At 47.1% G+C, this 22,618-nt stretch overlaps 1 protein-coding gene across 22 annotated transcripts in view; it reads left to right on the forward strand.

Moving 5' to 3' along the window:
- The window catches only part of PTK2 (protein tyrosine kinase 2), a 208,497-nt gene that overhangs the window by 146,097 nt on the left and 39,782 nt on the right, over window positions 1–22,618 (forward strand). For 10 of the 22 annotated variants that reach the window (XM_043879900.1, XM_043879903.1, XM_043879890.1 and 7 more), the window contains 8 exons: window positions 6,001–6,057; window positions 8,408–8,505; window positions 10,598–10,682; window positions 14,017–14,117; window positions 16,926–17,041; window positions 17,818–17,918; window positions 19,327–19,416; window positions 21,748–21,952. In XM_043879900.1, coding sequence (XP_043735835.1) covers window positions 6,001–6,057; window positions 8,408–8,505; window positions 10,598–10,682; window positions 14,017–14,117; window positions 16,926–17,041; window positions 17,818–17,918; window positions 19,327–19,416; window positions 21,748–21,952 — 853 coding nt within the window. Of the gene's footprint in view, window positions 1–250; window positions 269–6,000; window positions 6,058–7,404; window positions 7,426–8,407; window positions 8,506–10,597; window positions 10,683–14,016; window positions 14,118–16,925; window positions 17,042–17,817; window positions 17,919–19,326; window positions 19,417–21,747; window positions 21,953–22,618 lie in introns of all 22 variants that reach the window. The other 12 variants (XM_043879905.1, XM_043879884.1, XM_043879885.1 and 9 more) reach the window with 3 other exon arrangements.

Here is a 22,618-nt window from a genome sequence, read left to right on the forward strand (position 1 = left end):
AACGTGAGGAGGCTTCAAACTTGCATTAATGCCTTCAAGTCAAGTAAACATGCTTACTCCTCCATCCTACAGTCTTTCTTTTACCTTCTGAATTAGACTGGGGGTGGGGGGGTGGTTTTGTGTTTTCCTTATACTTTGATTTGCTTGTCATTTTAATAGTGTTTTCCCTTCTCTCCCCCTCCCTTCCTCTCTCTCTTCCCCTCCCCTTTCCCTTCCTCTCCCTTTCTTTGCATGCCACCCGGATCCACAGATGAAATTAGTGGGGACGGTAATATTTATTTTCACGTTTGTGTTCCTAATGTGAGATGATTATTTATGGATATAAATACCACTCAGTTTTTAATGAAAGGCAAAATGTGGGTTAGATCCAACAGAATATGTATGAAAAAATGGTGGTGTAAACCGGTGATCCAAGTATGAAACAGTGATGGTGTGAACCGGTGATCTCTTTAGAGTTGTTCAGGGCTTTAACCCAAGAAGGGTCACCATCCGTTTCTTTACCACGTCTCAGAGGTAAACTTGAGTCGTGTATATTCGTAGAGAATTTGAGAGATCTCATTATTAGAACTGGAGGTAAAGGGAAATTGTCAAAACTGTTTCGTTCCTCAGTAGGTGGGAGAGAGGCACATGCCTTCCCACATTCGTGTGTGTGGTGATATTTAGTCGGGAGCGGCGTGGCGGGAAGGAAAGAAGGAAAAGTGGTTTCTAAGAGTCACAGAGACTGAAGCATTAAGGAACTGCCAGCAGTTGTTATTTTTCAGGCAGTTGAGGACACCCCTTCATAAACTAGAAATTTAAAAGTCACATGCAGTGTCTTGTTTTCCATTTCCTTTGGGTGCTACCTGCATGAAGCTTTGTACTCTTTTATCATAAGGAGTGAGATTTTATAAACTAAAATTAAGGGGGATTACATTTTTCCTCACTATTCAATGAAAAAATACTTTCCCTGAAGATTCCATCTGTGCTCCTGTCTGTCGGGTTGGTGACGTGATCCTTAAGGGCAAAGCGCCTGCGGTGAAAGGTCTGAACTGAGTGTGCCTGGGAGAGTGTGTCTGCCTCCCGGGACGCGCAGCCAGAAGCTCTGGGCTCCGGGTCCCGCTGACGGCTTGGTGGCAGCTGCTGGGCAGCTCCTCCGTGGCGGGTCCCCGTGTGTCTGCGAGGCCCCCAGCAGGGATTCCGAGCGTGTTGTCTTCGCTGGTGAGCAGAGGGGCGAGAGCCTGACTGTCCAGGGCTGCTGGGTGAGTGGCCAGGGCCCAGGCTGCAGCCTCATTGGGTGACCTGCAGCAACGCGCTCGCCCCCTGGAGTCTGCACTTGAAGAAGGCCTCGGTGGTGGTTGTGAGGATTACTGTGAAAGCATAGAAATTTAAACAGATGAGTACAAGCAAGTGGTTATTACCATGTTGTTTATCTAAAGAAAACATTTTTTTGTGCATTTGCCCAAATTTGGATTTCCCGGTACTATGAATCAGGGTGAGTGTTATTATCCTCATTTTACAGGTGAATATGCTGAGCCCTAAAGGTTTAATCCCTGAGTCTAAGGCAGGGATCCACAAACGAAGGCCCAAAGTCCAATTATAGCCCACCTCTGTTTTTGTATTGATCCTTGAGCTAAGAAGGATTATTAGATTTTTTTGGTTGAGAGGAAAATCAAAAGAATAGTATCTGTGGCATCAAAACTATGTGAAATTCAGATTTCTGTGTCCATCATTAAGTTTCATTGGAACACAGTCATACTTTTGGTCATGACCAGTCTGCTCACTCCTGCAATTTAAGCGGCAGAGTTAAGTGGTTGCAGTGGAGACTGTGAGCAGCGAGTCTCAAATACCTATCCTCTGACCTTGTACAGGAAAAGTGTGCTGACCCTGGTGCAGGTCGCAGAGCAAAGCAGCACCCTTCCTGGCTTCCTGAAGGCCCCCTTCCCCTCCGCCTGCTGTCCCCACAGCCTCCAAGGCTGGTGGCGGGTTCCGTCCAGGCGGTGTGAGGAGCTGTGACGGCTCGGTCCCACTGCTCTGCTGGGCAGTGGGGTCCCCGCGCGCACACTGCTCTGGGGGCAGTGCGTCCTCAGGCCCCCCGAGGGCAGCAGGCCCGGCTGGTGGAGGTGGGCACAGGGTCGCACCGCCCGCCCCCTTCCCCACGAGGGCACTGAGGGCACCCGGGAGGTGGGTGGGCTGCAGATCCTGGTCCAGTGGTGGCACTACAGCCAAGCGTCTGCTGCCCTGTCCCTCCCGCTCTCCAGACTGACCCTTCACAGGGCCTCCAGAGGCGTCAGGCCCTTGAGGGACGTGCACACCCGTGGTTTTCAGGCGACTTTACTAGGTATCGTTCACTTTCTTTGAGAATGAGAACTTGATACTTTTCTCTCCTCATTTGAGTTGTCAGTTTCTGTCCTTTTGACATGTCTTCCCGTCATTTTTATTTTACCACATACTGTGACACCAAACACTGTAAATTGCGATGTTACCTGTGGTCTCAGAGGCCTCCATTCTCCAGAGTGTTCATTTTGAAATGTTCAGCTCATGGTCTGAAATTGTCTCCCAAGTGCACAGACCCACAAAAGCCTACCTGGGCACAGCCCTGGAGCAAAGCTGCACCCACATTAGGGGTGAAGCCCCGAGCATGCTTAGGGGAGCGTGCTGAGGTCTCAAGGCACAGGGGGTCTGGTCTCACAAGTCGAAGCCCAGAAACATGGAAGGTGACAAAGAGCAGAGCGGAGCACGGTGGCCCGGGCGCCCTCCTGGAGGGCCCTCCAGTGCCTCTAGGGGCCTCGGGTTCCAGCCTGGGAAACAGGATGATGAGAGCGGGACCCACCATGTACGATTTCCCCGAGGTTAAGCAGCGGTGCCTGCAGTTGTTTGTGATGGTGTCCGGCAGGTGCCCAGGTCTTCTTTAGTCGTGACCCCATGATTAAGTGGAGCACACACAGCTCTTCCCTTCATTTGTGCCGAGATCTTTCAACCTGCCTCCTTTTCCCTTATGTTTTCCTCCTACGATGAGTTTATTTGGGGGCCAGGTGGTTTCAGGGTGGACTCCAGTTGTTCAGGGACCGTTGATTATGTAAAAGTACCTCTCATATCAGAGTCGTACTATCCCATCATCCTAAAAACCAGGAAAGAAAAATGGAAAATAGAACCAAATCCATATCAAGAGTTCTTGGAAAAATACGCCAGGTATTCTCACTTGAAAAGCCCTGTATAGAAGGTCACGGTAAACCTTTGTAGGTGCACGTGCCTTCACCAGTGTTGACCCTGCCACATGAGAACCAGCTTGTGAAGAACACAGCAGCAAGAACTCCCTGTTCATCTGGCGTCGCAGTATCCACACCCACATTCATCAGAGTGATGCCTGGGTGTTTTGGATAATCCCCAGAGCTTTTTTTTTGCAGCATTCACATAGCACCGAAAGACAAGAACTGCAGACTCTTGTGATGGTGTAAACTAAAGTGTATGCAGCTTGGTTTTTTCCCAGATCAGCTTTGTGTGCCAGCCTGATGTATGAGCCATCTTCTTTCTCCCTAAGAACCAGTTCAGAGGTTGTCTCTCTGCCAAGGGTTTCATAAAAAGAGGCAGTCCTGGGAGCCGCTGTAGCCCTGCCTGGCGGGCTCCTGCCAGGGAGGCCTCAGAAGTGGAGGGCACCAGGGAGACCACAGCCCTCAGTCACCTGTCATCTGCAGGGCCCACCGAAGCTTGATGTGCGCCTCTGTAGTCTTCCTGACAACCCCGTAGGTGGACGTGTTCTCATCGGACACGCGAGGGCGCCACCGAAGCACAGACAGGTGCCCAGACAGGGGGCTGTGGGCGCCCACGTGCAGCTCTGCCTGGCTTGCCCCCCACCCCCACCCCAACGCATAACTGGAGTGCACGCCTGCTTTCTGTTCAGTGAGTGCTCACCAGGTGCCTCCCCTGTGCCAGCTCTGGTTTGCAGGCTGAGAACATGACAGTAGATGAGATACAGCAGGGCCCGCTGCCCCGGGGGCTCTGCTCCCGATGGGACAGACAGTTGTCAAAGAACCAGAGGACCATCAGAGAGTTGGTAGTGACAGGCCCTGAGCAAAGCACATCGGGCAGCGTGATCGAGAGTGACTGGGGGCCAGGAGGGGTCTCTCAGCAGGTGGCACCCAGGCGGCAGACATTGTTACTTAGGGAGACGGAAGGACAGGCAGATGGTGACCCCAGCGGCCCTGGGAAGCCCGCTGAGCCCTGGGCCCCTGACATCTTAGTGGAGTCGAGAGCCCAGGGCAGGGGCTGTTGATGACTCCAGGGCAGCTCTGGTAACAGGGCGGCTGGGAGAGGGAGGCGTGGCTAGCGTTCTGGGCAGTTTTGCAGCAGAATCTGGCCTCCTCAGGGTCAGCTAATGTGTTTTGCCTCTAAGGGGGTGTGTGGTTTATGTGAAAGAGGACTGTGGGGGTGGGTCTGTGGTTGCAGGAAATCGAGTTGCCACACTGCAGACAGTGTGGACAGCTGAGGGTCCGCCTGTGTGGCCTTAGCCTGACACAGTCCCCCACTTAGTCCTCTTCCTCACCGCGGCCTTAGTGGCACACTCTGTCCCCAATTTCATGTCACAGTTTCCACTCAGCCACCTTTTTTTTTTTTTTTCTGAGTTCTCTCTTTTTTTTTTTTTTAAATTAGTTGGAGGCACTCAGCCACCTTACACAAAAGCAAGGCTGCAGACCTAGAAACCACCACCCACTCCTGGTATCCACTGAGAACAGGATAGGAGGGAGAAATGTAGGAATGTAAGGTGTGGGATAGATTAAATAATTTTTTTCTTTAATCCTGAAAGTAGTAATATTTATAAACACATAAGAATAACATAAATTATCCACCTGTCATACAGGACTTAGGAATAGGTCACATTTCCTAAATGCCTAAAGGAATGCCTGTTTATGGACTTTATGTTCTGCCAGTTGAATTTGTTGTTACTTGAATTACTTTTAATGATGACAAATTAAGAAATGAATTCTTCCAACTACTCTTCCATTTGATCTCAGTTGTTAGCATAGCAGTATGCAGAACAGTTGACATCCTAGTGAATATAAACAGTATATAGTCACTATTGTCTTTGGTTTCTATCATCTTGATATCTGAATGAAGTAATAATGGCAGCACAGAAGAGACAACTTCTAATTCTTTAGAGCTTACCGCCTCTGGTGCTGGCCCAGCAGCTTAAACCCTGTGCACAGAGCTGCTCAAGGTTTTCCTCTTTCCAGTATGAGAAAAACAGAGAAGATCTGAGTGATTTTCAGTGTAATTATTATCCAAGTGAGTGCGTGGCTTCCTCAAAAGGAGTTTCCCCCCATTAATATGGAGGTGGGTCGTTAAGTTCCTGCATTACTGAGAGGAATTAGTGGAAGCATTGGAACTCCTTGACATTACACCAGAGAAGAACTCAATTTCTATGCTATTCTGATTTTATTATTTTTGACACATCTTTTACCCTTTTTTTTTTTCTTTTACCCTTTTGACATGAATATACACTGTTCAAATATCTGAGTGAAAAGTTACAAGGGCAATTCCTAGATTGCTTTCACCCTGAACAGATAAAATAAGTTAGCCATTTTGTTTTCCGAAGAACATGCAGAATATGCTATGAGGTCTGACTGCGAATGAAGTCTGAGCTGTGCTTGGAGAAGCCCCAGTGGACGGCGGTGCGGCTTCACGCGTGTGCTGGGTGTAGTGAGGCAGGGCTTCACGGTCAGCCCGACTGCTTGGTGCGTTTGACTCATGCACACAGTCATGGCTGTCTTCTGTATTCCACAGGGTTTTCTGTGGCAGTCTGTGTGTTCTCCGAGGAACAAGTCTGTGTATTATGACATGGTGGACCATGATGTCACCTTTATTTCCATAAATGACTCATGTGTGTGAGCAAAAATTGAGTAATAGTGTTTTAAGAATATGTCAGCATAGCAGGGATGCAGGCATCATTTTGCCTTTTCAAATTAGTTCAAGGCCAGGGGGTCTGAGATTTAACCTCTTCCAACGTACATGTTTCCTCTCCTGCAGAAACGGACGATTATGCTGAGATCATTGATGAAGAGGACACTTACACCATGCCCTCCAGTGAGTAGCTCTGGTTTCGCTCCTGTTCAGATTTGACAGAGTTTAAATATCTTGTGTTTAAATGTTTTAGGTGTTTATTGTCCATTTAATACCTTATTGAGTTCATAGTAGGAATACTCTCTGCAGCCTTCCATGCCCACTGCCAGGTCGGAAGCCTGAAACTCAAATATCTATTGTAAGTCAGTTCAGTTATGGGGATTTTGTAATCTTGTGTTCTTGCTCTGGGATAATATATAACCTTTAATGATTAAAACATTTCCTGTCTGTAGGAAATTAGTATTTAAACACACGCACACACACACACACACACACACATACAGTTCTTTGAATGCACACCTTTTAATGAATCACATTTCCCCTCTGAGGTTTCATTTCTTATTGCCCTTGACTAAGCAATTACAAAGAGCTTCCTGTGTCCGGTCCTTCCAGCGCGGGGTGGGAGGTGTGGGGAGAGCAGGACTCCTCGCCGTCCCCCGCCCCCCAGCAGCCCAGCAGTGTCACCCTCTGCTGGTGAGGAGAGCCTGGGAGCCCCAGCTCTCCAGGTGGGGTGTATATAGTCCCAGCTCTAGAAAATTTCAAGGGCATATCTCAATTAAAAAAAAGTTAACCCTACCTCTTAAAGAGGCCTGATTAGGAGTCCACCTTAAGCCTTCGAGGCCTAATATTTCAGCATCTAATATCCTGGTTTCAGTAAAGCTCTGTGTGTTTGTGAAATGTTTCAGGTGCTTTACCCTGTTGTATAAATACTTTGAAAGTTGTTCTCAATAGATTTCCTACACATGTTGAGTAGGTTTACCAAAATAAAGGGAAATAGCCCAGTCCAGCTGAACCCTGTGGGTTATTCTGTGGGGTAAAAGGTGGGGGTGGAGGGGCTGAACTTCATTCTAACAGCTCCTGGTTTGGTGATTTGAAACGGAGGCAAGAGTTGAGAATTAAATGGGTTTACTCTGACTTGTGGTAGCAATTCAGAAAAATGTTTAAATTTTGGTTTCAAGTCTTAGTCTTTCGTACATTCTTGCAGACTATCCAAATTTTTATTCGTATATTATTCATAGTTGAGTAGTAAATGTCCAACATGCTAACTTTTATCTAAACCCCAGAAAAATGGCTTATCATATAAGGAGTTTATGGGATAGAAATGTGAAGCATTGTATATCACATTGCATTAACTTGAGGATATTGTGTTGTTACTTGTGTTTGGTCCTCTTTTTTTGACTCATATTCGTAGTCAAAATATTTAACAAAGTAAATATTGAAATGTACTCTCCGAGTTTGTTGTTAACCTGATTGCTATTAGTTATTTCTAAGCAAGGTCTTCACTTTTTTTCTCTCTTAATTGCGATACAGAAAGCTATGGAATAGATGAAGGTAACAGGATTCCTTTAAAATAACTGCATTTGCTTGCAATTGCAACCCATGGAATGATATGGGATGTCTCAGTTTCCAGTTAACTTTTATTTTTAAACTTTTTCATTGGTTTACTCATGCTGTTAAATCAATGGAACTACCAGCTAAAGTGATTTTAAAGAGGAAAATGACCATCTAAAATTTGAGTTGAATTTTCCATGTGATTTCTAATTTGACAAATTAGAAGAAATCAAAATACCAAGCAGGTCATTGGATTAGAATCATCTCCTAGGTTCTCAGTGGGTAGTTTCTTTCCATGTGCCTCCAAATAATTGGGTTTGTATAAATCATGACAATTGAATACATTAATTTGAGGCTGATGCTCTCAAAAATATAAAATACTTGTAATCTATTATGTGATACATTCAACCTTGTTCCCAAATCTTCTGACTTAAAGCTGGTCCTAGAAGCTGCCTCTTTAAACTCGTTTAGCTCCGTGAATAATATAGATAGGATTATAATGAAGTGGAACACTCTTAAACTTTTAAAACACAAAATTACTCATGCCACAATTTTTTCCCTCATGTCTACAGACTTTAGTTACTTGTGAAATAATTGCTTTAAATAACCATTTTTTAGACTTCATATATTAATACCTGAACTAATAGTATGTATTAATTAAACATATATAAACTTGGAGCAATTATTTAGCAGACTATCGAATTAATCAACTGAATCAGACATTCAAAAATATGAAAAAAAAATCTACCTTGTATAAAACTCATCATTTTGATAATTTAAGCAGTGCCATAACAGCTACATAAATTCCTTTTAAAATACTAGTTTAAGAGAATTCCACTCCTTTTAAAGCATTTTCATAGAATGATGTGCTACCGATGAAATTCTTACTCATCGATGATGATGAAATGAAATCTGTCCTGTGTTTTCTGCACTGGGGATGTTGCACTGAAGTGTCTTCTGGTGTGTGGATCATGTTTTGCAGCCAGGGACTATGAGATTCAGAGAGAAAGAATAGAACTCGGCCGGTGCATCGGAGAGGGCCAGTTTGGAGATGTGCACCAGGGCACCTACACGAGCCCGGTAGGTCCTTTCGGGTGGCCCCACACCGTGCCTGCCCCGCCCCCCTCATGGCCCACTCCTGTCTGTCCTCATGAGGCCCTGCTTCTTCAGGATATTTGCTGTTGTCCTCTGCAAGGCTTATCATATATGTCAATTCACTTGCTATGTTCAGAAACCCAAACTGGCAAAATTAGCTCCTGAGAGCTGGTTCTGTCTTTTATTTGTTCTAATCTTTCATTCAGCCTCTGTCATCAGTAACAGTCCTATAGCCCTTTGCCCACGTGCTGCCCCGAAATCTCAGGCTTAGCATCTATCTGAAGACATGCATCTTTAGAGAGCAGTGCTTCTTTTGCAGTTTTTTTACTGTCGTAAAGCACCATGTTCAATATTTGAGTGTGAACTGACAGGATTGACTGATTTATGGTCTTATGGAAGTTTCTGTTATTATTCAGTTCTCTTGTAAAAATGGGCATTTTGTGTCATTTCTAAAATATATTAGTCAGCCTTAGGTTCACACAGAGGTAGAAGTCATGGTGCTGGTCCTAGAAGTTTTCTCTCTAAAATTCAGAGCTGTGTGGTGTGTTGCTGGTGACTCTCAGAAGGCCCCGAGCTCAGACTTTCAGCAGACAGACCTCTGTACCAGCCGGCTGCTCTCCTCCGGGGGCCTGGCAACCTCTCCCTCCTGAGTGGTCCTGCCGCCAGGGCACACCTCCCACAGTGTCGGAGAGGGACTGCAGTCCCACGAGTCTGTGTTACAGTCTTGTGGCCTGTTATATCACTCTGGTTTGAGAGCGTTTCCTTTAGAATCACAGTGTACAGTTAGCCTGAAATCTAAAACAAATTAATGCAATTGAGGATACTTTTAAGATATGCAAAAAAAAGATGCACCATGACCATGACTTGTAGGTGAGCATTTCCATTTAAAAGAACAATATTTAAAGCATTCATTAATTCCACAAATATTTATTGAACACAATCTATGAATCAGGTGCTGTTCTAATGAGTTTTTTTTTGGCAAACAGGGCACCTGAAATAAGAGAAATGGGTGGTTCTGGAAGGGACCACCCAAAGCCAAGGATAGGATAAGCACATACATTTCCAGTTAAAATCTTCCCTGGTGTTTTTTTTTAATTGATTTGCTTGAAGTGGCCTCTTATTTCTTACTTTTCTTTTGAACTTGGACGAGGAAGTTCAGCTTCTTTGGCTCCCAGGGTGACATGTTTTCGTGGTTTCTTGCCACTCCCAACCTTGGTGTGTCGCCCCTCTCCCTGACCTCTTGGTGTGGAGGGGCTGGGAGGTTCCATCTTCACACCTCTGTCTCCCTGTGTGGTTTGTCTAGCCCCTGCTTCCACCACTGTCTGAACTGCGGCCACTTCCAGGACCCCTCCCCACCCCACTCAGCACTGACGTCCACTCTCCAGTGTGACTCGCTGTCCCACCAACATCTCAAGCCCGTCACATTCAGAGTTGGGCTTCTGGTCAGCTTCAGAGACCCCAGCTTGCCCTCTCCCGCTCAGCCTGGCATCCTCTCCCCCGTCACCCCCCAGCCCTCCACAGCTCCTGCGCCTCCCCTCACCTCCCTGGAGCGTTCCTTCCTGGCCAAGGTCAGTAAGGCCCTCCTCTGCCCAGACCCTGTCCCGGGACGGGGGCTCTCACTCAGGGTAGAAGCCACAGGGCTGCCCCCTCCCCTCCTGCAGGTCTTTGCTCTCGTCCCCTCTCCCCTGTCTCCGGGAGCTTACCTTCTAACCTGTTACGTGAAGTCTCAGTGTCTTGTTCGAGGTGTCTGTCTGTGTCCTCTGCCGGGACATTGGCTGGCGGTGCTCAGGGTTGCCAGCCCTTGTTCCTGGTGCAGCCTGAGCCCCTGCAGGAGTCCTGGAGGCACCGCGGGTGGGGGAGGTGTTTGTGGGACACGAGTCACCTGCAGCATTTTACCTGCATGTCTGCTTTCTGGGGATTTTCTACAGAGGACTTTAAGTGTTCCTCCCACTGTTAAGGTTGTATGGTTCTGATTCTGTCTGATCCAGAATCCACAGAGTTGCAGAATAAACTGCCTTTCCTGAACATGCCCACTGATTAACACAGAGACCTCTTGTTCCATGTGTCCCCATCACAGGAGAATCCAGCTTTGGCAGTTGCAATTAAAACATGTAAAAACTGTACTTCGGACAGCGTGAGAGAGAAATTCCTTCAAGAAGCCTGTAAGTTTCTAGACATTTCTGTGGGACTCCATTTTGACTTTCTGTCTGTGAAATCCAAACAGTCTCTAAAGAAGTAAGAAAAACAATGTTTTGACTTTTATGAGGCAGCTACATTTATTCTCTTGCCATGCAGTTAATATCTGTTTTTGTCGAGGCTCATGGGTACAGAGTTCTCCAGGTCGACTGTCACATTTTTGGGGCGTGAAGGCAGATTGACTTACTGCCCCTTTATCCCCTGGCACTTTGTACCGTAACCATCTCCACACTGGGCTTGGGTGGATGTAGTGATGCCCGCAGGCCATGGAGTTGGGCGGTGAGCAGGACAGACACAGTCCCTGTAGGATGGAACCCGAGGATGAGTGGGGAGCAGGGCCCAGACCATCCTGAGGGGCTGCTGTAGAGTCGTGTGTGGCTGGTCCTCTCCTGAGGACAGACCCGCGGAGAGCAGGCCCTGGTCCTGCCTGTGTGCACATGTCTGCTCCTTCCCACCTGCCTCAGGCTGGGTCCTTAATCCTGCTTCCACTCAGCTTGTCCCTCCTGACCAGCAGAGTTAAAGGGTCTCTCCTTCAGAGGCTTTGTCACGGGAGCCCGTCTTTCCCTTCCCAAGTGTCCGTAATTAAATACACGATGCCTCTCTCTTCCTCTAGACTATAAGTCCCAGTGGGGACAGGGACCGTGTCTGTTTTACTCGTGGTTCAGACCCAGAGCCAGCACAGGGCTTAACTCACAGAAGGTGGTTTTAGCTGTTGGTCGCATGAATGAAACTTGGTGTCTTTCATTATATGTACATGGAATTTCAATAAATATTTACCACCCAGCAGTCCAATAAGTGATAAGTCATGGAATAAACCAGATGGTCAGTTCATCAGTTGAGTCAGAGCAAGTCCTGATCCTGTTCTTGGGTCTTTAACTGGAGTACAAGACAGGGCCTGGTGATGACTTCCGTCTGAACGAGCGTGCTTCTTCGGGGTGTCGCAGCTGAGGAAACAGAGACTGAAAATCAGCCGTCGTTACCCAACAGCCTCTGTGCTTTTCCTTTGGTGGTAAAATACATTATATGTTTTCAAAAATGCACATTTTTAAAAATTGCTTACCTTTCTCTAAAATTTTTGCGAGTAGGTATTATCTTGTAATTTTTGTAAGACTTTGGAATCATCATTACAAAAACCAATTTTAGCATTTTGTAGTAGTCAGGTCAAACTAACCTTGTCTTCTTTTCTGAAAGGCTGTTATTTCAGAGAAACACGCTACAGGCAGTATACCTAAAATCCTGTAGGGTTTGACAGGCTCTCTATGTAAGAGTGGCAGTATGGCTTAGATCAGGGGTCATTAAACTCTTTCTCTGAAGGACCACATAGTAAATATCCTGGGCTCTGCAGGCCAGGTGGTCCCTGTCACGGATGCTCAGCTCTGCCGTCAGAGTGTGGAAGAGCCACAGACTGCTCGAAAAGGAGCCAGCAAGATGTGTTCCAGTGACTCTGAGTTTGTGGAAGCCAGCAGCCACCCTGGCCCGCGCTTCTGGCCCTGGGTGAATGAGTCAAACTGCTGCAGCTGATGGGCTTCAGCCCAGTGAGGATGGACTTTCCTAGTGACCGCACGGGTCTCCTCTTAGCCCTACACTGTGTGGTGTTTTTAATAATTACTCCAGAGGAGATGTAAAAGCTTGTTAACTGTGTGTTAAGGGTGACATAAACCCAAAGTGATGGTAAGTCAATTGAAAGTACGAGTAAATATACTGGGTTCCTGAATGTCTGTCCCAAGCCACCACACTATACTGAAGTGATGAACTGTACTGACCAGATGACATCCAGTGGTACCTTTTGGGTTTTGCTCCAGGTATTGCTGTGTGTTGTGTTTTTTGTTTGTTTCTTTGCTTTAAACTACCAGGTCCTATTTTTGGAATGTGTGGGAAAAATTGAGGGGAGACTACCTTAAGGGTTTGAGTTCTCTCAAGTGAGGGTGTAGTCAGTCTGCAAGAAGAGCCAGTGTGGTCCTTGGGTATGATGGTAGCATATAGTCTTCCATATCTACAGGTTTTAGATCCACAGGTTCAACCAACTGTGGGTTGAAAATATTGAGAAGAAGAGTTCCAGAAAGTCCCCAAAAGCAAAACTTGACTTTGCTATGCTCTGGCATCTGCATACATGGCTTTTACGTTGTACTAGGTGTTACAGGAGACAAGCAAAGTATACGGAGGCTGTGCACGTGCCACATGCAAGCACTCCGCTGTTGTCAGAAGCACTTGAGCGCCCACAGATGTTGGTTCCCCACCGCGGGTCCTGGGACCCATCCCCTGTGGATACGGAGGGTCAGCTGTGTGGTGTCCAGAGTGAAAGCAGAGAGGTCTGTCCTCCCCAGACAGACCCAGCACTGAGCTGCAGTCCACACTGGCTCCATACTAAAGTGGGTATGATGAGATATTTTCTCCTGCTGTGTTGCTTGTGTCTTTGCTTGGCAGAGTAAAAATCAACCCTGAATTGGTCCCCAAAATTAAAAAAAATTTTTTTTTCGTATCAGTAGTCTGTGAAATCCGGGTGCTTTGGGGGGACCACTGTGCTAGGTTGCCTGTAAAGTTGCTTCCAGGTTTGAGGTTCGACAGTTCTAGGAATGTTGTCCTGCGTCTCAGTCATCCTAGTGGACTGTGCGGGTGATTCCTTAACCTGATGTTAGAAATGTGTACATGCTTAAAAATAGGTCCCCACATCTAGGTATGTGTGTACATGTGCAGGGCCCTCTTGGTCATCTTAGGCTCAGCAAAGCAGTCACACTCACGCGACGGCCACAGGCCACGTCTGGCGTCAGACTTTCTGAAAGGAGTTCAGGCCTGGAAGCCACATGCTGGCATTTCCCCACAGGGAAGTCCTCACAGTGGTCCAGGAACTGCTTTCTTAGCCCTGATAGCGCTGGGAGGTGATGCAGCCACAGTGGTGGATGCCGGAGCCTCTTGGGTCAAGGAGAAATCCTCTCAAAGCCACCGGCTTGGGCTCCGGGGCCCTGCAGGGAACGCCCAGCTGCATTCACACTCAGGAACGTGCCTGCTGCCCCACCAGCAATTTACCAATCCGGGGGTTTTACCATGAAGGGTGTTTCTTAGAGAATGAATCACACATTCCAGCTTGGTCAGGTTTCCAGAGGAAAACCTGGAAACTTAGCCTCAGGTCAGATTTGTCCCTGGAAAAAAAGAGGAGGTTTTCTCAGCCAGTGAAAAGCGCTAAATCCTAACCACCGGACCGCCAGGAAACTCCCATTAGCCCTGAGTCTTAACTGAACTCGTCTTCAGGAAACTGAAAGATCTTCAAAAGAATGACGGTTTTGGACACCTGTTTCTCCGCAGTAACGATGCGTCAGTTTGACCACCCTCACATTGTGAAGCTGATTGGAGTCATCACAGAGAACCCCGTCTGGATCATCATGGAGCTGTGCACACTTGGAGAGGTACCCACCCCCCACCTACTGCACCTGCACCCACAGGGGAGTGTGTGACATACACTCTCATAGTATACAGAGAGTGTGTATATGTGTGCATATACATAGTGCACACTCAGAAAGGTACCTACCCCCCACCTACTGCACCTGCACCCACAGGGGAGTGCGTGACATATACTCGCGTAGTATACATAGAGTGTGTATATGTGTGCATATACATAGTGCACACTCGGAGAGGTACCCACCCCCCATCCACCGTGCCTGCACCTGCAGGGGAGTGCGTGACATACACTCTCATAGTACATATAGAGTGTGTATGTGTGTGCATATACATAGTGCACACCCGGAGAGGTACCCGCCCCCATCCGCTGTGCCTACACCCGCAGGGGAGTGTGTGACTACACTCTCATAGTATATGAGAGTGTGTATATGTGTGCATATATATAGTGCACACTCGGAGAGGTACCCGCCCCCCATCCACCAGGCCTGCACCTGCAGGGGAGTGTGTGACATATACTCTCGTAGTATATGAGAGTGTGTATATGTGTGCATATACATAGTGCACACTCAGAGAGGTACCGATCCCCCATCTATCACGCCTGTACCCGCAGGGGAGTGCGTGACATACACTCTCGTATGTGAGAGTGTGTATATGTGTGCATATACATAGTGCACACTCAGAGAGGTACCCGCCCCCCATCCACCACGCCTGCATCCACAGGGAAGTGTGTGACATACACTCTCATAGTATACATAGAGTGTGTATATGTGTGCATATATATAGTGCACACTCAGAGAGGTACCTGCCCCCCATCCACCACGTGTGTGACATACACTCTTGTAGTATACATAGGAGAGTGTCTATATGTGTGCATATATATAGCGCACACTCAGAGAGGTGCCCGCCCCCTATCCGCCGCGCCTGCACCCGCAGGGAAGTGTGTGACATACACTCTCGTAGTATACATGTGAGAGTGTGTATATATGTACATATACATACTATAGTAGTATAGCATCCTCATTAAATTCCCAAGTAGTCCCCTAGCTCAGTGCAGGTGGCAGGGTCTTCCCACCCCAAAGCTTTTTCAGGACTGGAAGCAGCAGGTGACTAAGTGGTTCTCTTCTTTCCCTCTTTCTTGCTGTTGCCTAAAGAACTCACCCACTGACTTGAGTGTGAAAGAAGCAATGTTAGTGGAGTTTGGGTAAATGTGCTGAATTTAGGTACATTAGAACCACTGCTTCATCTTTGGGGGAATTGGCTTTGCAGTGTCTTTCAGACCAACTAATGTGAGTCACAGTTTCTTCTTAAAGCGTAGCAGAGTGTGGGCGATGTCCTTATTTGACTTTCTCCCAGAAGCTCTTTAGTAGGTGTGTCACCACCACCTGGACAGGTCCCCACCCAGGCCGCTGAGTCATAGGAGGGCGGGCCCGCTGGGCCCCGCCCTCTGTCCGTCTCCAGGCGGCTCCATGGGCCCTCCTTGGGGTAAACTTTCCAGGTGTCTGCATGTGACGTTGGTGCTGAAATCTAGTAGCTTAACCGTCTAATACATTATACATATTACTTGTTTCTGGAAAGACACCAAGCAGTTTTGCTTTTAGTGAGAATCAGGGTTTTAGTTTCTGGGAATCAAAGATGACCTGGGCCCGTCGTCCTCTCACGATGGTGTTGGCCCTGCCTTCCGGGGACAGGGCGCTGCCTGCGGCCTCCCTGATCTCCTCCCCAGCTCTGATGACAGCTCTGTGAGGCTCTAAGAAACCGTGGGTAATATTAGATGGTCTAAAAGACACTGCCAAGTGAAGTCCCCCAAAGATGAAACAATGGTTCTGATTTACTTAAATTCAGCATCCATTTACCCAAACCTCTCTGACATTGCTTCTTTCACTCTCAAATCACTGGGTGTTTTCTGTAGGCAACAGCAAGAGAGAGGGGAAAAAATAACCACTTGGTCACCAGCCACTTCCAGTCCTGACAAAGCTTTCTCTTGAAGGAATTATTTTAAGGCCTCCAGGATTTCTCTTCTTCCTCTCCCACACCTTTCCAAATAAAATGGAGTGTTTACATAAATTGTTTTCTTCACATAATTTTTCTGCTTTTGTTTTTGGAGAATTTGCTAATTCTTCTGGGTTAGATCTTTAATAATGCTTCTCCTTTATGTGTAGGGAGATTATGTAGGATTGGAGTTCATCTGCCTTCTTTGCTATATTAGCATTTTGCCGAATTAGTCCTGATGGTCATAGTACGGACTATAGTAAGCCTAGGGCATAAACACCCGTAAACACATAACCATTTTACCCTTCATCACCCAAGATTCCCTGGTGGCGGAGGGGGACTTCTTGCCCCTGCTTTGTCTTCATCCCCTTGTGCTCAGGTTGGCCTGGGGCACAGGGTGGTCTGGGGAGGTGGGCTGACCGTGGTTGTGGAGGAGGCTTGCTTTGTAACTAGATTTTTTTTGTTGTTCTCCAGCTCTTATTATCTGGTGGTATTTTATACCACACCTTTATTCATTCTCTGGAACCATCTTTCTGTATTTTTTCAGAAATGTGTCTATAATCATGAGGACTCTAATTTTTGCAATTGGATCTCAAATGAAGAATAATTAAGCATGATTTCTGTGATGATGTGTCTCTTTCACTATGCCTGTTTTGTTTTTTTGTTTTTTGTTTTTTTTTTTCATTTTTAGGATAGAATTGAAGGCATTCTCATAAAAATGCATTTGGAAAGGATCAGATCGTTGTTGAATGTAACTCTTCTGCTCTTGAATTTTAGTCTGTGACACTAATTATTTTTCTTGTTCCTTTTGGTCACTGTTGAAAAAGTTGCGGTCGTTTCTGCAAGTAAGGAAATACAGTTTGGATCTAGCGTCTTTGATCCTGTATGCCTATCAGCTTAGTACAGCCCTTGCATATCTGGAGAGTAAAAGATTTGTACACAGGTGAGACCGGTCATGAAGCTGGTGAGCTGCCTCTGAGTGGGGGGTGGGCGGAAAGAGGTTCTCATGGTGCCTGAGTGCCCTTCTTGACTCCTACACAGACGGCGCTGAAAGTCCTGCTGTGTAGTGCCATGGCATGGGAACTCATGGAATTGAGGGGTTTTCCTCACATGGAGTTTGAAGCAGATCACTGGTTCCTTCCGCAGATACTGTTGACAGCCTCTATGTGGCACTGTGGACCTAAAACATATTGTCATGGAACTTTCCAGGATACCATAGCGTCATGAATAATATCTGTTGGCCTTCTGCAGAATTTCTGTTCTTACTCTGGGTCTTTCCTTTGAGTACAAGTGAAAGCCTTTACAGTTCATTTGCCTAGTACTTTGTGTTGCAAGTGTTCTGAAGATCATTTTAATTGTATTTAATGAAATTTGTTATTAACAGTAGGGTTACACACCCTGGCCCTGTACTGTCCATCAGTTATTGCAGTGGGTAATGTGATTGTATCAAAAGTAATAAGTGATTTCATTATTTAAGAAGTTTCTTTGCCATCATTCAGGATACTAATCACCATATTATTGAGTAAATATCTGCCAAAAGGAATATATTTGAAGTAAAACAATAAAAGCATCTCTCTTTTTCAGTGTATAATAAAGTTCCTGTTTGTATTGTATATAAGCTGTCTTTCAAAGTGTCTGTATGTCTTTATATAATATAGATCAATTTGTGGGGTTTTCCCCTCATATTAAAATTTATTGTTCCACATTCTTCCTTATTAGGGACATTGCTGCTCGGAACGTTCTGGTGTCCTCAAATGATTGTGTAAAATTAGGAGACTTTGGATTATCCCGATATATGGAAGATAGTACTTACTACAAAGGTAAGAAATCAGAGTGACAAGTAGGAAATATGCTCGGTGATTTTTAGCTCTTAAAAAAGTACATTTTAATGTGCTCGGCTGAGCTTTGACGTAGGTGTGTAGTCAGGTCCGTGGAGCAAGGACAGCCTTCTCGGTGAAGGCGCTAGAGCAATTGGTCATCCCTGGGCAAGAAACTGCCCGCAACCTACACTCACTCCCCATTAACTCAGACCCATCATAGACTTAGTTTCAAGATCTAAGACTGTGAGACTTTTAGGAAGAAAAATAGAGGCAAATCTTTTGAATCTAGGGCCAGGTGAGGAAGAGTCCTTGGATTTGACACCAAAAACATGCATAAAAGGGAAAAAGTAATAACTTGTTCCTCATCAGAAGTTAAAACCTTTTGTTCTGCAAAAGACCTGGGCAGATGGATGGAAAGACCAGTTACAGAGTGGGAGGAGATATTTGCTAATCACATCCCCAACAAAAGACTGTTATCTGGGCTACAGAAGGAACGCTCAAAACTCACAGGTGAAAAGGGAAAGTACACGGGTAAAAAAGGGGTAAAAGATGGAAGAGAGATTCCTCCACAGGCTGTTCGGGTGGTACAGGGCACATTACCCTGGGGAGGCGCAGAGTGAGCCACTGAGAGGTGTCGGGCACACCTGTCGGGGTGGCCACGGTCACAGCAGTGGTAGCACGGAATGCTGGCAGACATGCAGAAGGCAAGGTGAATTACTTTGTGGGTTGTTTGTGAGGATGTTAAATGCAAAATGATAAGCCACTCTGGGAAAGAGTTTTGCAGATTCTTAAAAAACTAAATATGCACTATCTTATGACCTAGAAATAGACACCTAGGCATCTCACCCAGAGAAATGAAAACTCACATTTACACAAAATTGGTGTTTGTTCATTGCAGCTTTATCTCTAGTTGCTGACAGCTGGGATCAACTCAGACGTCCAGCCCCCGACCCTCTACCCGGTAGACACAGCTCGCCACCTCCCAGCGGAGGGGTGGGCACCCTGGATCAGTGAACACAGTCCCCCCCGAACTTCCCTCAGAGCTCCAATCTGCTGACTCCAGAGACTTCCATCCTTTAGTTTTGGAGCTGAAATCTAGCTGATGTGATTTTTTTCTTTAATTTTGCCAGTCTCAGAATCAGATTGACTTGGTTCTTCAAGTTATTAATAATTTTCATATTCTTAGTACTTGAGCTAAGGTTTAGACTGTCAAGTCTGTTGGCTGTGAGCTCATGGCCACATCCTGCCCTGCTCCCCACCTCCCCACATCACCCCAAGTGACCAGCAACAAAAGGAAGGGAAAAGTGGTTCTCCCAAAGACCCCATAGTGGAAATCTCAGCTGGTTCTAGCTGTGAGGTCCCTAAGCAGATAACAGGGAGGTTTTACTTTCTAAAATTAATCTTCCAGCTTCCAAAGGAAAATTGCCTATTAAATGGATGGCTCCTGAGTCAATCAATTTTCGACGTTTTACCTCAGCTAGTGATGTGTGGATGTTTGGTGAGTATTTGAGAACTTCTGTGGTTAAAGTTACAGTTCGTATGTTCTCCAGAATAAACTTGGCGCTGTCTGGTCAGTTGGAAGTTGGTCTGCCCTCCCTTGCCCGACCTCCCTTATCACACGCCATCCTCACTCCTCTGACGCAGGCCTCCTCCTCCTTTGCGGGGTAAGCTTTTTGCTCCCTCCCTTCCTCTCTGCCACCTTCTGCGTGGCGTTACTTTTATGTGAGTGATGTCAACGGTTGACCTGCACATCGGGTGACGTGATGGTCCCCAAATCCAGCGTGTCTGAGACTGACTGCCTTTCACCGCTCTCTGGAGTCTGACCTCCTTCCCAGCTTGTCTCGAGGCTTGAAAGCTTGTCCCTTCGCGTCCTGTAGCGCTGCTGCTCCGCTGTCCTCCCGCCATTCCCCTCTTGCCCTCTGTGTCCCCGCAGAGCCCCCAGGTGTGCGTGCGCAGGGCTGACGTTCATCCTGCAGCGCCTCTTCCCTCTTCCCACCCACACTTGTAAATGACTCACCTTTTTGGTGTGGGTGATGCTCCGTCTCCGCCCTGCTTTCCAGACACCTCATCCTGAGACCCTCTCCCCCTGTTGAAATGTCCCCTTGGCGCGCGTGCAGCAGGTGTGCCGCCCTGCCGCACCCCTGCGCGTGCTGTCTCAGTCACAGCACTCACGCAGCGACCCTGTGTGTGGCCCTGTGTGCGTATTCTCTGCTGGACTTCAGACAGCTTCCCAGGAGATGCTCTGTTATGTTTATGCACCTTCTTCTTCCTGTACATAAAAGCAACTTGATGTTCCTCAAGTATGTGTTCTCATTTTTTCTTCTGCTTCCTTGCTGTTGACTTTCAACAGCCATTTAGTGCCTTAACCCATATTAGGTGAAAGAAGGAATTCTGTAAGACAGGAAACGGTGCCCTGCGATTGGAGAAGGGGCTACAGTTCAGTTGGCTTCAGATCCTAAGACCTAACTGTCTGCTTTGCGACTCAGGTTAAGCAGGTTGCTTAACCTCTCAAGGGAATTCCACATTTCAGGGTCTGAGATGCCTATTTATTTGTTTTTTTCTTCACATTTCTGGAACTAGGATTTGTGATAAATCAGTGGTATCTCACAGTTGGTGTCATTCCAGGTGTTTTATGTGGTTACTCGCATGCCCTTGTGTAGATTTTGTTTTGTTCATATCAGTGCTTCTTTCTTGTCTGAATGAGTTTAAAAGAGCTCTTTGGTAAGAATAAAATAATTCTAAGAGGTAACAAAGGATCCGGTTATAATTTAGTTGGCAGCATATTCCCTCCTTTTCTGGTAATATAAAATAATAATGCATCTTAAAATCCATAGCATCTTAGATTTCATAAACAACAGTTTTTAAAAAGATGTAAGGTGTGAGGATTAAGGATGATGTAAATTTCAAGGAGGAGTTCCAGACACACATTGAAGTCTCAAGAAATGACACCCGGTTTTGTCATTACTAGTGATATTGTCATAATTACTGGTGAGAAAAAAAAACAGAAGTAAGGCAATTTGGGGGGGGGCAGTCATACACTCTTCAAAATTGTTGGCTTTTAGCTAATTTCAGATCTAATTCACATTGACGTGAAGTTGTGCCTCCCTGTCTGAGGCACACACCAGCTTAGGTGCTGAAGATGCCAAAAGACAGTCATAACCCCTCTGCCCCTGCCCCGGCACCAGGTGTACGGGGCACGCTTGGGATGGGGCAGACGGGAGCTTCCAGGGTCGGGGGTGGTGGGCAGGGCAAGGAACTCACAAAGGGACCTGCAAGAGGAGAGCTGTGATGAAGATGATGAGCAGTGTTGAATCTAGAGAGTTCAGCACCAGCAGAAGCTCCAAGGAGCATGTTCTCGGGCACATCTGCATGGTCAGTGTGCCAAGTGATGGGGACTTGAGAGGAACCTGAGGGTCCTGGATGCGTTAAGACTTGAACTGTAGGGTTTTCTCTGTCAGGCCTCAGGCCAGCTGCTGTGATAGTGAGCAGGTTGGACTAAAGTGGAAGGGGAATCTGAAATGCATTCAGCGTCTTTAAAATCAGTTCACTGAGCTAATCTGTGAAATATCACTGTAGCTGGGGGGCAGTGCGTTTTCTAGTGTGGATGTTTTAATGAGATAAACCTCTTAGACAAACTTTTTTTTGTTGTTGATAATATTGTGTCATTATTCCCATCCTACAAACTAGCATTCCTGTTTCTGTTTGATAGCAGAGCTAACTGAACGTTGCTTTACTTGGCCCGTGTGCCAGCTCTGAAGTCACCCCTGAAACGTGGGAACTGCCCTCCTCCTGCGAAGTTCACGGCTGTGTTTTTGCTCCCACCCCGCAGGTGTGTGTATGTGGGAAATCCTGATGCATGGTGTGAAGCCCTTTCAAGGCGTGAAGAACAATGACGTGATCGGGCGCATCGAGAATGGGGAGAGGCTGCCCATGCCTCCCAACTGCCCTCCCACCCTCTACAGCCTCATGACCAAGTGCTGGGCGTACGACCCCAGCCGGCGGCCCCGTTTCACTGAGCTCAAGGCTCAGCTCAGGTATGGGCGGGGCGGGGCCAGGCCGGGCAGGGGTGGGTGAGGGCCTCGGCCGCCGTTCCCTGCAGGTCCTCCTGTCAGTACATCTCAGGCAGGCACAGTTACCTTACTGATTGTGTTTCTTTACACCTCGTTAGTCTTAAGAAACATGTGTCTTAGAGTCTTCCTAAAGTTGAGAAGGTGATCAGATCTCCCTGGCCTGACTGCTCGGCGCCGCTCCCAGGCCCTTCCAGACCTGGTCCCCGCTCAGCTCTCCATCTCTCTGCACACACTCCACCTTCCGCTCCAGCTGCACCCAGCCCCTGACCACCTGCACTGCTCACTGCCTTTCCTTCCACCCCTGCCCCTGTTTGCCCCCAGGGTGCCCCTCTTCAGTCTTCACAGCCCAGCTCAGGTGTCGCCACCCTAATCCCACCCACCCCAGAAGAGACACACCCAGTCCTGTGGTACCTTCTGAGTGCTTATGTTACCACAGTTCAGACATCCACCTTACCCGCTCAGCTGCCTTCTGTGGCTCCTGCTCGGTCTGTGACCGGCGCCGTTAGACCCAAGCCTGCAGCAGCCCCATGCCCTGGGGGAGCACACGGGGCTCCTAGTGTGCTGTGCCCAGAGGGGCTGAAGGAGCTGACCGCCACTGGGTGGCCTTCGTCCAGCTTACGCATTCCTGTA

Source organism: Cervus elaphus, chromosome 21 (genome assembly GCF_910594005.1).
Source record: "Cervus elaphus chromosome 21, mCerEla1.1, whole genome shotgun sequence".
NCBI classification, from domain to species: Eukaryota; Metazoa; Chordata; class Mammalia; order Artiodactyla; family Cervidae; genus Cervus; species Cervus elaphus.